Source organism: Aquarana catesbeiana, linkage group LG13 (assembly GCF_042186555.1).
Source record: "Aquarana catesbeiana isolate 2022-GZ linkage group LG13, ASM4218655v1, whole genome shotgun sequence".
In the NCBI taxonomy this organism is placed as follows: Eukaryota; Metazoa; Chordata; class Amphibia; order Anura; family Ranidae; genus Aquarana; species Aquarana catesbeiana.
Window position 1 is genome coordinate 7736887 of NC_133336.1, and position 13817 is coordinate 7750703.

At 44.0% G+C, this 13817-nt stretch overlaps 1 protein-coding gene across 1 annotated transcript in view; it reads left to right on the plus strand.

Annotated features, from left to right (window-relative positions):
* The window catches only part of LOC141117581 (uncharacterized), a 1161887-nt gene that overhangs the window by 61885 nt on the left and 1086185 nt on the right, over positions 1-13817 (plus strand). Inside the window, exon 5 of the mRNA XM_073610493.1 lies at positions 3096-3420. Coding sequence (XP_073466594.1) covers positions 3096-3420 — 325 coding nt within the window. The remainder of the gene's footprint in view (positions 1-3095; positions 3421-13817) is intronic.

The window sequence follows — 13817 nt, forward strand, 5'->3', positions numbered from 1 at the left end:
AAAATTGAGTTTATTGGATTTTTTTTAGAACAAAAAGTAGAAAATATCATTTTTTTTCAAAATTTTCGGTCTTTTTCCGTGTATAGCGCAAAAAATAAAAACGGCAGAGGTGATCAAATACTATCAAAAGAAAGCTCTATTTGTGGGAAGAAAAGGACGCAAATTTCGTTTGGGTACAGCATTGCATGACCGCGCAATTAGCAGTTAAAGCGACGCAGTGCCGAATTGTAAAAAGTGCTCTGGTCAGGAAGGGGGTAAATCCTTCCGGGGCTGAAGTGGTTAAAGAAATATCTGGTGAGTGGCCAATCTCACAGGTGGTGGTGAAGCACTAAGTCACTTTAAATTGATTAAACACAAGAGCACGCCGATCACGGCAAACTAACGGAAGATTTGCAAGCATATATGAAGGGACTTTATTATCATGTGATACATGTCACCGGACTTTTATATGATTTATATAATTTGCATATGGTTGTTGCTTAATGTGATGTATTTATATAGGTGGATGGTGAATAAGATTATGTCTAACAGATAGGATACACATAGATAGGAAAGAGAGTACAAATGAGAGCAGCGCATCCACACACATAGCACTTTTAATTTTTTTCTCTCGAGAATTTTTTGGATGCAGCAGCTACAGATATCACTTTTATATTGATTGATAGAACAGGTTTTGCGCCAGTGACACACACATTATAGAGGGCATTTGAATGGATGAGAAAAAGGCTTCGATATTTTCTTTTTTAGGGGGGTCTACTCTATCTGATTCCTTGAGGTTGTATAATTTGGTGTAAAAGGCACTAAACTCGTGCGCTATATATCTAGAGGGTTGGTTAAAAGCGTTTGCCCTGGGGATTTGTAAGGAATTGTATTTTCCTCTGGGCTAATTGTCTCTTTATTTGTTTGGCCATGAATGCTCCGGTTTATTGGCTGAGGAATATATTTGGAGTTTCAGATGTTTAATATAGTAGTCAAATTTGTCATGAAGGTGTTTGCTAAGTTGGTATCTGAGGGTTTTCCGTTCAAGGGACAGTTTGGGGGAAGGGCATTGTTTGTTTACTCTATCAAGGTCACGGATTTGTTTTAAAAAATTTTCGGTAGTGGCTGAGCGTTTTTTTTTTCTTGAGCTCCCAGTTTTATGAACAGGCCTCGTAGAGTAGCTTTGTGCGCATGCCAGAGAAGAGATTGGTCATCAACTGAGTGCATGTTCTTCTCGAAGTAGCTCTCAATCTCAGATCGAATTGCATTTTTATGTGTAGGGTTGGTGAGAAGGGAGGAGTTCAGTCTCCAGACAGTGTGTTTTGGAGACTGATCTCGGAGAAAATGTTTAATGGATATTGGCGCATGGTCAGACCATGAAATTACACCTATTTTTGCTTCCGTAACTGATTGGAGTAGGTACTTGTCAATAAGAAACAAATTGATCCGAGAATAAGAGTGCCAGGGTGGGCGTAAAAGGTGTAATCTCGCTCCTCACCGTGTAAGCACCTCCAGGGATCATATAAGTCCTCGTTGTTCAACAAGGAGGATAGTGTGGAAAGCCTTCTTTTGATTGGGTTGGAGGTGTCTAGAGATGGGTCAATAATGTTGTTAAAGTCTCCACATAGTATTATTGGGTCAGATCTGTAGGGATTAGTTTGGAGATCAGCTTTGTGTAAAAGGATTTTCGCGATGCTTTGGGAGCATAGATATTTACTAAAGTGATGCGGCGATTTTCAATTGTCACAGATAGAATCAAATATCTGCCATCCACATCTGACTCACAGTGGTGTAACGTGAAGGCAACAGAGGAGCTGATCGCGATCATGACCCCTCTTTTTTTTTGGGTGCATTGGCAAAAAAGCAATGCGGGTAACGTTTATGTGAGCATGTAGGGGGTTTATGTTGGGAGAAATGTGTCTCCTGTACGCAGAACACGTCAGTTTTTTGGAGTAGGGCTTCCTTCCATAGCAAGTTATGCTTGCTGGGGGAGTTCAATCCCTTGGCATTAAGTGAGACAATTGTAATGGCCATAATGGCAGATATTACCTGAGGATGGGGGCGGAGGGAGCGAGACCACACCGGGGGTGCCAATCAAGATAGCTTAATGTGATTATCAAATCAAGATGCCTATATACAGAATAGGGACAAGATGTGCAGTTAGTCACAGGATAAACAACTGAAAACTGTTATAACTGAATAGAGTATGTATCACAGTATAACAATAGGTAACGAAAAACAGCAACTGGTGTGCGCAGCACACAATAACCTGAGGGGGTGAATTCAAAGATTTGTCTTTGCCCATGCTGGATCCGGTATATGCTTGGGACCGATGGCATTAGTGGCATATTTTCTCAGTCCTTATCCAATGCCAGGTTTTGGGGTGTTGGTGGATGTGTCTGGGTGCCCATACGCCCCGTTGCCTTGGTTGGAAGAAGAAGGAACCCCAAATTGGTCAGCTTTTTATACCCATCTTTGGGTGTAAGGATGGGTATTGTTTGTTGCTTGTAAATGACCAGTAATTTAGTGGGAAAGCCCAATTTATAGACAATTTTAAGCTCCTGGAGGATGGAGGTAAATGGGATGAATGCTCTGTGCATGTCCATGGTAGCTTTTGATAAATCACTGAACAGCAGAACATTGGTGTACGGTGCCGGCAAAGGTTTAGTGGTTTTGGCAGCATGAAGAATTTGTTCCTTCACGTGAAAATAATGTATCCGCACCAGGATATCTCTTGGAGTATCTGGGGGAAGGTGTGTGGGTTTGGCAATTCTGTGGGCTCGATAAATGGTGAGGTCCCTTGCATTCAGGCGAGGAAGCAGTTTTGAGAATGGTTGTTGTACGTATGGGGTGATCTCATTTGTTTTGACTGATTCAGGCACTCCTCTAAATTTGATGTTGTTGCGCCTGGAGCAATCCTCTAAGTCCGCTAATTTCAATTTAATGTGGTGATTTTCTGACGCGTGGTGATCGTGTGCATTTAATAGCTCGTTATGCGCTTTGGCATGTTCGTGCATGTTTTCCTCCAGCACATCAGCTCTTCCTTCCAGGCAATCTACCCTGTCATGTTTTTGAGATATTGATGATTGTAATTCCCTGTGTAGATCCTTTTGCAGGGTCAGCAGCATGGATTTTAACATGGCTTCTGACACAGGGTTGTCTGACACAGGGATGGCTGCTAGGGCTGCGATGCGTTCTGTTTCAGAATCTTCATTGGATAAATTTGACCAGAGGTGTTTTTTAGGCTGGGGTTCTTTGCTAGGGGAGAGCACAGGGGAGGATGCCAGCCTCTTACCTCTATCCGTGCCCTGTAGTGAGGAAGGGGTGCTGTGCGAGGGCAAGGTGTCCATATCTTCTCTGGATTCCTCCCCTGAAAGCAAGGTCTGGGGATCCTCCATGTGTGCCGTGGTGCTCTGTGTCTCCACAGTGAGGAGCGGGACGGTGTGTTTCTCCTGTTCCCGGCGCCGGCGCCATCTTGAGCTGAGTTCATGGCCGTGCTGGGGAAGTAATCCGTGAGACGGCAAGGTGCAGGCAGCTTATACCACTGCCGGAGCATGCCGGGATGGTCCTGAGTCCGTACCCTCCTTGTGTGGCTGGTGTGAGGGTTGGATAGTAACCGCGAGTTGCTATGGATCCGAGCAGCGGGACGGAGCTAAGGGCTTAAGCCTCCATTACGGTCTGCAGCAGGCCACGCCCCCAAGTTATACATATATTATGACCGCTACATCTGTATTCCTCTTTTCTTAAGGGTACCATCCCACATTCGCAGTTCCTGCATGCTAACATAACAGTTATCCCTAAACTGGGTAAAGACCCCACGTTACCAGACAATTACCGTCCCATTGCTTTATTAAATTCGGATTATAAAATCTTTACCAAAATATTAGCCAATAGACTATCACCCTTACTGCCAGCCCTGATTCATAAAGACCAGGTGGGATTTGTCCCAACAAGACATGCTGGAGACAATACGAGAAGAACCATAGATTTGATTGACTTAATAACCAAAACCAAACAACCCACCATAGTTTTAAGCTTGAATGCACAAAAAGCATTTGATCGTTTAAGCTGGCCATTTATGTTTGCAGTCCTGGCCAATTTTGGACTCTCAGGTCCCTTTGTATGGGCTTTACAAACCCTGTACTCTCACCCCACCTCTCAAATCCAGATGTCTTCCTACACATCACAACGGTTCACCTTTAGCAATGGCACCAGACAAGGGTGAACTTTATCACCACTATTATTTATACTGAGCCTCGAACCACTCGCAGCAGCCATCAGGTCTAACCCTGGTATCCGGGGAGTTCCGTTGTGACAACAGGACTACAAGTTTTCATTATTCGCAGACGACATCCTACTAACGATCACCCATCCTGACATCTCCCTACCTTTTCTACATGACATCCTATCCACTTTTGGAACCCTATCAGGTTTTAAGATCAACCAGACCAAAACAGAAGCCCTCCCTATCAATATAACCCCAGATTTGCTCAGCTCCTTACAAAGCAGATTTAAATACAGATGGTGTCTGTTCTCGTTGAAATATTTAGGAATTCACCTTACCCCCTCATATACCTCACTCTACCAAGCCAACTTTCCGCCAATGTTTGCAGAAATAACTAGACATCTGCACCTCTGGTCCTCCATTCCATTCTCTCTCCTTAGCAGAATTAACGTTCTCTAAATGTTGATTTTGCCTAAATTGTTGTATTTATTACAAACATTACCAATCCCGGTCCCAATGTTGCAGCTGAAAAACCTCCAGAGAAAATGTCTCAACTTTATTTGGAATAACGCCTCCCATAGAATTGCTCAATCAGTAGTTTTAGCTCTCAGAACTAAAGGTGGGTTGGCTGTTCCTGTCAGAGTCCTGGATGTGAGACCAGATTGCAGAGGGGGCTAAGTGCAGCGTAACCCTGGGAATGAGACCGGGAGTAAGGTGCCCAAAGGTGCACGGGTTGCCAGAGCGCTGTTGCTGAGTAGCTGATAGCAGGGGGCTGCTGGGGTGTGCTGGTAAGGTTGAAGGGCAACCGTGCAAGGAGAGATTCCAGGTATGGAGCCATGGAGCAACCAGGAGTGGAGTCAGAGCCAGGCCAATGGTCATACAGCACAGGAATCAGTCCGAGGTAAGGTACAGCAGGGTAATCAGGAATGGAGAAGGTAGCCGAGCCAGGGGTCAAACACAGGAGGACAATCAAGGTACAGATGCAGAGCAGAAGAATAGTCAGGTCCAAGCCGGGGTCAATGCAGGCGGAACACAGGAGTAGTCAGGCAAGCCGAGTAGTAACAGGAAGCAGGTATACTGACAGGCACAAGGAACACAGGAACCTAATGATAATCCAGCAACCAGCGTGTATAGGCAGCAGGCTTAAATAGGCAAAAGGGCACCAATGATTACCGCGATGCACAGAGATTTGCCTGGCGTCACCATGATGGATACTGGCAGAATTACCCATCCTACAGCTATTACCCTGACAGCTCCAGATCTCATTAAATATTATTACACCTCTCACCTCAGGGTATTGACCACCTGGACCTCTAGGAAAGCCCCGAATAGATGGGCTGAAATTGAAATTGGGATTACTGCTCCAGTACACCCCTGCTACATGTTATGGCCATCCTAAAACAAATTTATGCCCCAATTGAGATCTCTTTGTTTGGCCCCGATGCTTTTCACCCTATCCATTTGGAGAAAATGTGCAGGTTCTCTCTTTCCTCCCCCTGCTCCCCACTCCAGAGTGTCCTTTTTAACCCAGACATTCAGGATGGACTGTCTTATTTACGAACACTCCCATGGACCCAAGAAGGTATCTTTCAGCTGTGGCATCTGGTACACCCGGTTACACGCAAACTCCTATAATTTCCAGATCTCCAAAAAAACCACGATCTCCCTGCTTCTATTGAATACTCATATATACAAATTACACATTTTTTCCTTGCCAATTCGCCTTCATTGTCTTTAGAAAAGCCTACAGACTTTGAAATGCTATGTGCAAATGGCCCATATGAACCAAAATTAATTTCATCTATATATAAAATGCTTCATGAGATGCCCCCTCTAACTGACTCCTCACACAACTACATGAAAAAATGGTCCCGAATGTTAAACCGTTCAATCTCATTGTTGGATTGGGGGAAAATTTGGGAATCATCTTCAAAAGTTTCACGATGTGTTGCACAAAAAGAAACCGCCATTAAGATACTATTCTTTTGGTATAGAACTCCCAAATTTCTACACGCCCAGAACCCTTCTGTCTCTAATTTATGCTAAAGATGTGAAAAGTCTGTGGGCACTCACTTCCACATCTTCTGGGAATGCCCTGTCATAGGCCCATATTGGACCGAGGTTCAAAAATTATTACAAATACTACTCTCTACAACCATTCAATTGAATCCTATGTATTTCCTTCTGGGCCTCACTATTCCGGACATCTCCAAAACACTACAGAAACTTGGGTCATTCATACTTGCATCCTTTTCCTTAGAGAAACTTTTTTCTAGGAAAGGACCGTGGAGACCGGAGAAAAAGTTACAGCGATCCCTTGGACCTTGTGAGGAAAGCTTCAACAACAGGCTGGTCGTTTATTGTTGCCCCACCTATAGGATTGGGAGAAAACTTTCTTCTAGGAAAAGACCGTGGAGACCGGACAAAAGTTGCAGTGATCCCTTGAAAGCTGTGAGGAAAGCTTCAACAACAGGCTGGTCGTTCACTGTTGCCCCATTAGACCCGTTGGGGTCTAACTATAAGGTGAGAGGCTAGCACTACTGGGGGAGAATTGCAGAAAGAAATGTTTACCATCTTACATCTTTAATTTGGACTCTTTCACCTGTCCTTATCCCCCTTATCTACTCTGATTTATATTTTTCACTTTGGAACTGATCATCTCTCTGAGTCACCTGATTTTTTTGGACGCTGATTACTTCTGGGAAACAATTTACTTTTAGTTTAGTTTTATGTGATACACTTTACTGGATTTCATTGCATTATTGCTCAGATATATATTATGGGATGCCCCTTTTAGGACTTTGAACACTTTTATATGAGTTTATATTTGCCATGAGCATCTGAGAAATTCAGTTTTTTTTTTTACACTACACGATATGCATTTTTAGAGGTGTTGGTTACACTATAGAAGTTTAGCTGCTTTTTTCATTTAGCACTTTATATGTATGCACTTTATTAATTAGCACTTTATTTGTATTGATACACTGTTGGCAGCTCATTAGTACTTGGCATATCAGTATCCATGAAAAAACATTTCTAAAAAAACAAATTTTTAAATGAGCAGTGATTTACTGATGCTTAAAGTGCATAAAAGGCATAAAAATCAGAAATAATATTAAAAACGAAAAATTCCTTTAAATATAGTGCCTGAGGGGAAACCTTAGTCTGCCTGTAAAGTGGCACATATGTACTGTGTATAGAGCCTTCTGCAGCAGTAATGACATTTATAAAGCCAAAAAAAATACCTTTTCCATTAAAGCTTTGTTTATTTTGTAAACAACGGCTTGGAGAGCCAGTCTGTATGATGAGGCCACAATTTAGTGCACTTGGAACAAGATAAGAGATTTTTTGGATAAATTCTGGTGTCTCTTTCACAGACTTTGGATAGAAGTAACAGGTGCAAAAAACTGGGCTTTGAGTGTCGGTGGTGCCTTCACACCGTAACCCTATAGAGGTACTCTTGATGAAAGCAAGAATTGGCCTTGCTGTCAAAACAACCTGTCAAACAGGGGAGGAAAAATTGGTCTTCGGGTGTTAATTGTGCCCATGAAACTTACACCAAAAAATGTCTTCCAGATTAAATCAACACCCACAAAGCTAGGCAGCTGTGACGGGAGTCACTTTGGGTGGGGGGCTTGTGGAACCCAGCTTGCCTTGGAGAGCTCTGGAAACTCTGTGTCCAGCTTCCCCGGCCCCTCCTATGTGTAAATCACCGTTTGTCCATTAGTGGCACAGGGTGACTGAGAACCCCAGTCTGATCTGTGCTAGTCAGACTAGCTGTACAGACACAGTTGAATATTGTATATACAGTATCTCACAAAAGTGAATACACCCCTAACATTTTTGTAAATATTTTATTATAAAGTGTGTGTGACAACACTGAAGAAATGACACTTTGCTACAATGTAAAGTAGTGAGTGTACAGCTTGTATAACAGTGTAAATTTGCTTTCCCCTCAAAATAACTCAAAACACAGCCATTAATGTCTAAACTGCTGTCAACAAAAGTGAGTACACCCCTAAGTAAAAATGTCCAAACTGGGTCCAATTAGCCATTTTCCCTCCCCGTTGTCATGTGACTTGTTAATGTTACAAGGTCTCAGGTGTGAATGGAGAGCAGGTGTGTTATATTTGGTGTTATCACTCTCACTCTCTCATACTGGTCACTGGAAGTTCAACATGGCACCTTATGGCAAAGAACTCTCTGAGGATCTGAAAAAAAGAATTGTTGCTCTACATAAAGATGGCCTAAGCTATAAGAAGATTGCCAAGACCCTGAAACTGAGCTGCAGCACGGTGGCCAAGACCATACAGCCGTTTAACAGGACAGGTTCCACTCAGAACAGGCCTCACCATGGTCAACCAAAGACATTGAGTGCACGTGCTCAGCGTCATATCCAGAGGTTGTCTTTGAGCCTGTCAGTGCTCAAACCATACGCTGCACACTGCATCAAATTGATCTGCATGGCTGTCGTCCCAGAAGGAAGCCTCTTCTAAAGATAATGCACAAGAAAGCCTGCAAACAGTTTGCTGAAGACAAGTAGACTAAGCACATGGATTACTGGAACCATGTCCTGTGGTCTGATGAGACCAAGATAAACTTATTTGGTTTAGATGGTGTCAAGCATGTTTGGCGGCAACCAGGTGAGGAGTACAAAGACAAGTGTGTCTTGCCTACAGTCAAGCATGGTGGTGGGAGTGTCATGGTCTGGGGCTACATGAGTGCTGCCGACACCGGGGATCTACAGTTCATTAAAGGAATCATAAATGCCAACATGTGCTTTGACATACTGAAGCAGAGCATGATCCCCTCCCTTCAGAGACTGGGCTGCAGGGCAGCATTCCAACATGATAATCCCCAAACACTCCTCCAAGATGACCACTGCCTTGCTAAAGAAGCTAAGGGTAAAGGTGATGGCCTGGCCAAGCATTTCTCCAGACCTAAATCATATTGAGCATCTATGGGGCATCCTCAAACGGAAGGTGGAGGAGCGCAAGGTCTCTAACATCTACCAGCTCCGTGATGTTGTCATGGAGGAGTGGAAGAGGACTCCAATGGCAACCTGTGAAGCTATTGTAAACTCCATGTCCAAGAGGGTTAAGGCAGTGCTGGAAAATAAAGGTGGCCACACAAAATATTGACACTTTGGGCCCATTTTGGACATTTTCACTTAGGGGTGTACTCAATTTTGTTGCCAGCGGTGTAGACATTAATGGCTGTGTATTGAGTTATTTTGAGGGGACAACAAATTTACACTGTTATACAAGCTGTATACTCACTACTTTACATTGTAGTAAAATGTAATTTCTTCAGTGTTGTCACATGAAAAAATATAATAAAATATTTACAAAAATGTGAGGGATGTACTCACTTTTGTGAGATACTGTATGTATATGAGTTCGACTCGAACATCCGCTGTTCACCAGTTTGCCGAACAGCAAACAATTTGGGGTGTTCGCGGCAAATTCGAAAGCCGCAGAACACCCTTTAAAAGTCTATGGGAGAAATCAAAAGTGCTAATTTTAAAGGCTTATATGCATGGTATTGTCATAAAAAGTGTTTGGTGACCTGGGTCCTGCCCCAGGGGACAAGGATCAATGCAAAAAAAGTTTTAAAAATGGCCGTTTTTTCGGGAGCAGTGATTTTAATAATGCTTAAAGTGAAACAATAAAAGTGTGATATACCTTTAAATTTCATACCTGGGGGGTGTCTATAGTATGCCTGTAAAGGGGCGCATGTTTCCTGTGTTTAGAACAGTCTGACAGCAAAATTACATTTCAAAGGAAAAAAAGTCATTTAAAACTACTCACGGCTATAATGAATTGCCGGTCCGACAATACACATAAAAGTTCATTGATAAAAACGGCATGGGAAATCCCCACAGGGGAACCCCAAACCAAAAAATAAAATGATGTGGGGGTCCCCCTAAATTCCATACTAGGCCCTTCAGGTCTGGTATGGATATTAAGGGGAACCCGTGCCAAAATTTAAAAAAAATGGCGTGGGGTCCCCCCAAAAATCCATACCAGACCCTTATCTGAGCACGCAACCTGGCAGGCCGCAGGAAAAGAGGGGGGGGACGAGAGAGCGCCCCCCCTCCTGAACTGTACCAGGCCACATGCCCTCAACATTGGGAGGGTGCTTTGGGGTAGCCCCCAAAACACCTTGTCCCCATGTTGATGGGGACAAGGGCCTCATCCCCACAACCCTTGCCCGGTGGTTGTGGGGGTCTGCGGGTGGGGGCTTATCGGAATCTGGAAGCCCCCTTTAACAAGGGGACCCCCAGATCCCGGCCCTCCGCCCTGTGTGAAATGGCAAGGGGGTACTTTCGTACCCCTACCATTTCACAAAAAAACTGTCAAAAATGTTAAAAATGACAAGAGACAGTTTTTGACAATCCCTTTATTTAAATGCTTCTTCTTTCTTCTATCTTCTATCTTCTTTCTTTTATCTTCTATCTTCCTTCGGTTTCTTCCTCCATCTTCTTCTTCTTCTGGTTCTTCTGGTTCTTCTGGTTCTTCCTCCGCTGTTCTCGTCTGGCATCTTCCTCCGCGGCATTTGCGTCTTCTTTCCTTCTTCTCCTCGGGCCGCTCCGCATCCATGATGGCATGATGGGAGGCTCCCACTGTGTGACGCTTCTCCTCTTGTGATGGTTCTTAAATAACGGGGCAGCGGGGCCACCCGGTGACTCCGCCCCCCTCTGACGCATGGGGACTTGACGAGGACTTCCCTGTGGCATTCCCTGTGACGTTAGAGGGGGCGGGGTCACACGTTATGTAACCCCACCCCCTTCTGATGTCACAGGGAATGCCACAGGGAGGTCCCCGTCAAGTCCCCGTGCGTCAGAGGGGGGGCGGGGTCACCAGGTAGCCCCGCCCCTGTTATTTAAGAACCGTCAGAAGAGGAGAAGCGTCACACAGTGGGAGCCTCCCATCATGCCATCATGGATGCGGAGCGGCCCGAGGAAAAGAAGGAAAGAAGATGCCGACGCCGCAGAGGAAGATGCCGGACGAGAACACCGGAGGAAGAACAAGAAAAACCAGAAGAAGAAGATGGAGGAAGAAACCGAAGGAAGAAAGAAGATAGAAGAAAGAAGATAGAAGAAAGAAGATAGAAGAAAGAAGAACCATTTAAATAAAGGAATTGTCAAAAACTGTCTCTTGTCATTTTTAACATTTTTGACAGGTTTTTTGTGAAATGGTAGGGGTACCCTTACCATTTCACACAGGGGGGAGGGCCGGGATCTGGGGGTCCCCTTGTTAAGGGGGCTTCCAGATTCCGATAAGCTCCCCGCCCGAAGACCCCCACAACCAACGGGCAAGGGTTGTGGGGATGAGGCCCTTGTCCCCATCAACATGGGGACAAAGTGTTTTGGGGGTCTACCCCAAAGCACCCTCCCAATGTTGAGGGCATGTGGCCTGGTACGGTTCAGGAGGGGGGGCGCTCTCTCATCCCCCTCTTTTCTTGCGGCCTGCCAGGTTGCGTGCTCAGATAAGGGTCTGGTATTGATTTTTGGGGAGACCCCACGCCATTTTTTTTTTAAATTTTGGTGCGGGGTTCCCTTTAAAATCCATACCAGACCTGAAGGGTCTGGTATGGATTTTGAATGGGACCCCACGCCAATTTTTTTTTTTAATTTTGGCTGGGGTTCCCCTTAATATCCATACCAGACCTGAAGGGCCTGGTATGGAATTTAGGGGGACCCCCTACGTCTTTTTTCTTTTTAAACTTGGTTCGAGGTTCCCCTGTGGGGAATTCCCATGCCGTTTTTATCAATGAACTTTTATGTGTATTGTCGGACCGGCAATTCGTTAATAGCCGCAAGTAGTTTTAAATGACTTTTTTTCCTTTGAAATGTCATTTTGCTGTCAGACTGTTCTAAACACGGGAAAACATGCGCCCCTTTATAGACATACTATAGACACCCCCCAGGTACGAAATTTAAAGGGATATTACACTTTTATTTTTTCACTTTAAGCATTATTCAAATCACTGCTCCCAAAAAACAGCCGTTTTTAAAACTTTTTTTTGCATTGATCCATGTCCTCTGGGGCAGGACCCAGGTCCCCAAACACTTTTTATGACAATAACTTGCATATAAGCCTTTAAAATTAGCACTTTTGATTATTCATGTTCGTGTCCCATAGACTTTAATGGTGTTCGCGTGTTCGAACAAATTCTTTGCCTGTTCGCAAGTTCTGGTGCGAACCGAACAGGGGGGTGTTCGGCTCATCCCTAATGTATATATAGTATGTTGTCTCATGCTGTTGTGGACTGTTTGCTGGGATCGTTCAGGTTGTGGCTGTGTCCCATTGTTCTGTTATGTCTGTCTGCCTTAGGAGAAATATATTATGGGATGGATGTTTTGTATTTGAGTTCCTGGCATGTGGACTGGGGGCAGGGTGGAGAGGGGCAAATTGCTCCAACTCTCCCTGCTGATTGGACAGTTTACCCTGCCATGAATCAAAGGGAGGGGGGTTATTCCCTGAGTGTATACCTGTGTACCTGTGTTTGAACAAAGAGTTTGATGGGTTTCACCCTACATTGAGTTACGGCTAATGACTGGGTGAGCTAAGGGGTCTTGGATAGTGCTAGTTCAGGACGAAGGAAGCATTTACGCCAGACATAGTCCTGGCCAGGTCACAGCAGCCTAGACAGTCTTTCAGAGATTCGAGATCCAGCAAGCACTTAATCAGTGACATCAGTATCAGGGGCTTGATAGCTGCTGTTAATCCATGAGCCGATTCATTTTTATAAAGGTCAGCCAGTCCACAGAGTCTGTGGACAGACATGTTCTCTTATCTGTCACAAAACCTCCGGCAGCACTGAATTCCCATTCGGAAAGCATGCTGGATGCAGGGCAACCCAGCAGCTCGATTGCATACTGGGCAAGTTCTGGCCAGTGGTCTATTCTTATGACCCAGTAACCCAGTGGATGGTCAACTGGAAAGCTCTCTCTGTCTGTTTTCGCCCCTAGATAATTTCCCACCATATGATGAAGATTCTGCTGATGGGATGCGGGAGCAGACAGCCCTGGGCGCCGAGGAATAAAATTTTTTTTAAATACATCACTGAGGCGTATGTCTTTGTGAGAGGACCTCTGCGCTATTAAAGTGAACTAAAACTACAAATAAATGTGGAAAGGCTACAAAATCCAACAGTGAACACAAATCACCTTATAACAGTAAGATTAATATAAAAAAATATATGTGATCTTGCGCATGACCTCAGTGACTAAAAACCATGATAATAATGAACAATAGTGATAACCATCTAGATGATCAAATACAATGATGATATCACTGGTGATAATGCAAACTAACTAATCCACGTGCTGCTAGAATCATCAAGTTAGTAAAAAACCTCAAAAACAGTGAAACATCAAAATATATATAGTGTAAAATTCACGAGCTACTCTATAAGTAACTCCAATGTGCAAAAAAGTTGAAAAAGTGTAAAAAGTTCAAGAAATCAACTAAAAAACTCCAATGTGCAAAAAGTTCAAAAATCTTCACAGTAGAATAGAAGAACACATAACATGTTGACTGTAGTTCAGATGATGACAGCACCCACTCAATGTGCTCTCAGAACTCTTACCTCATGGGCATAAGTA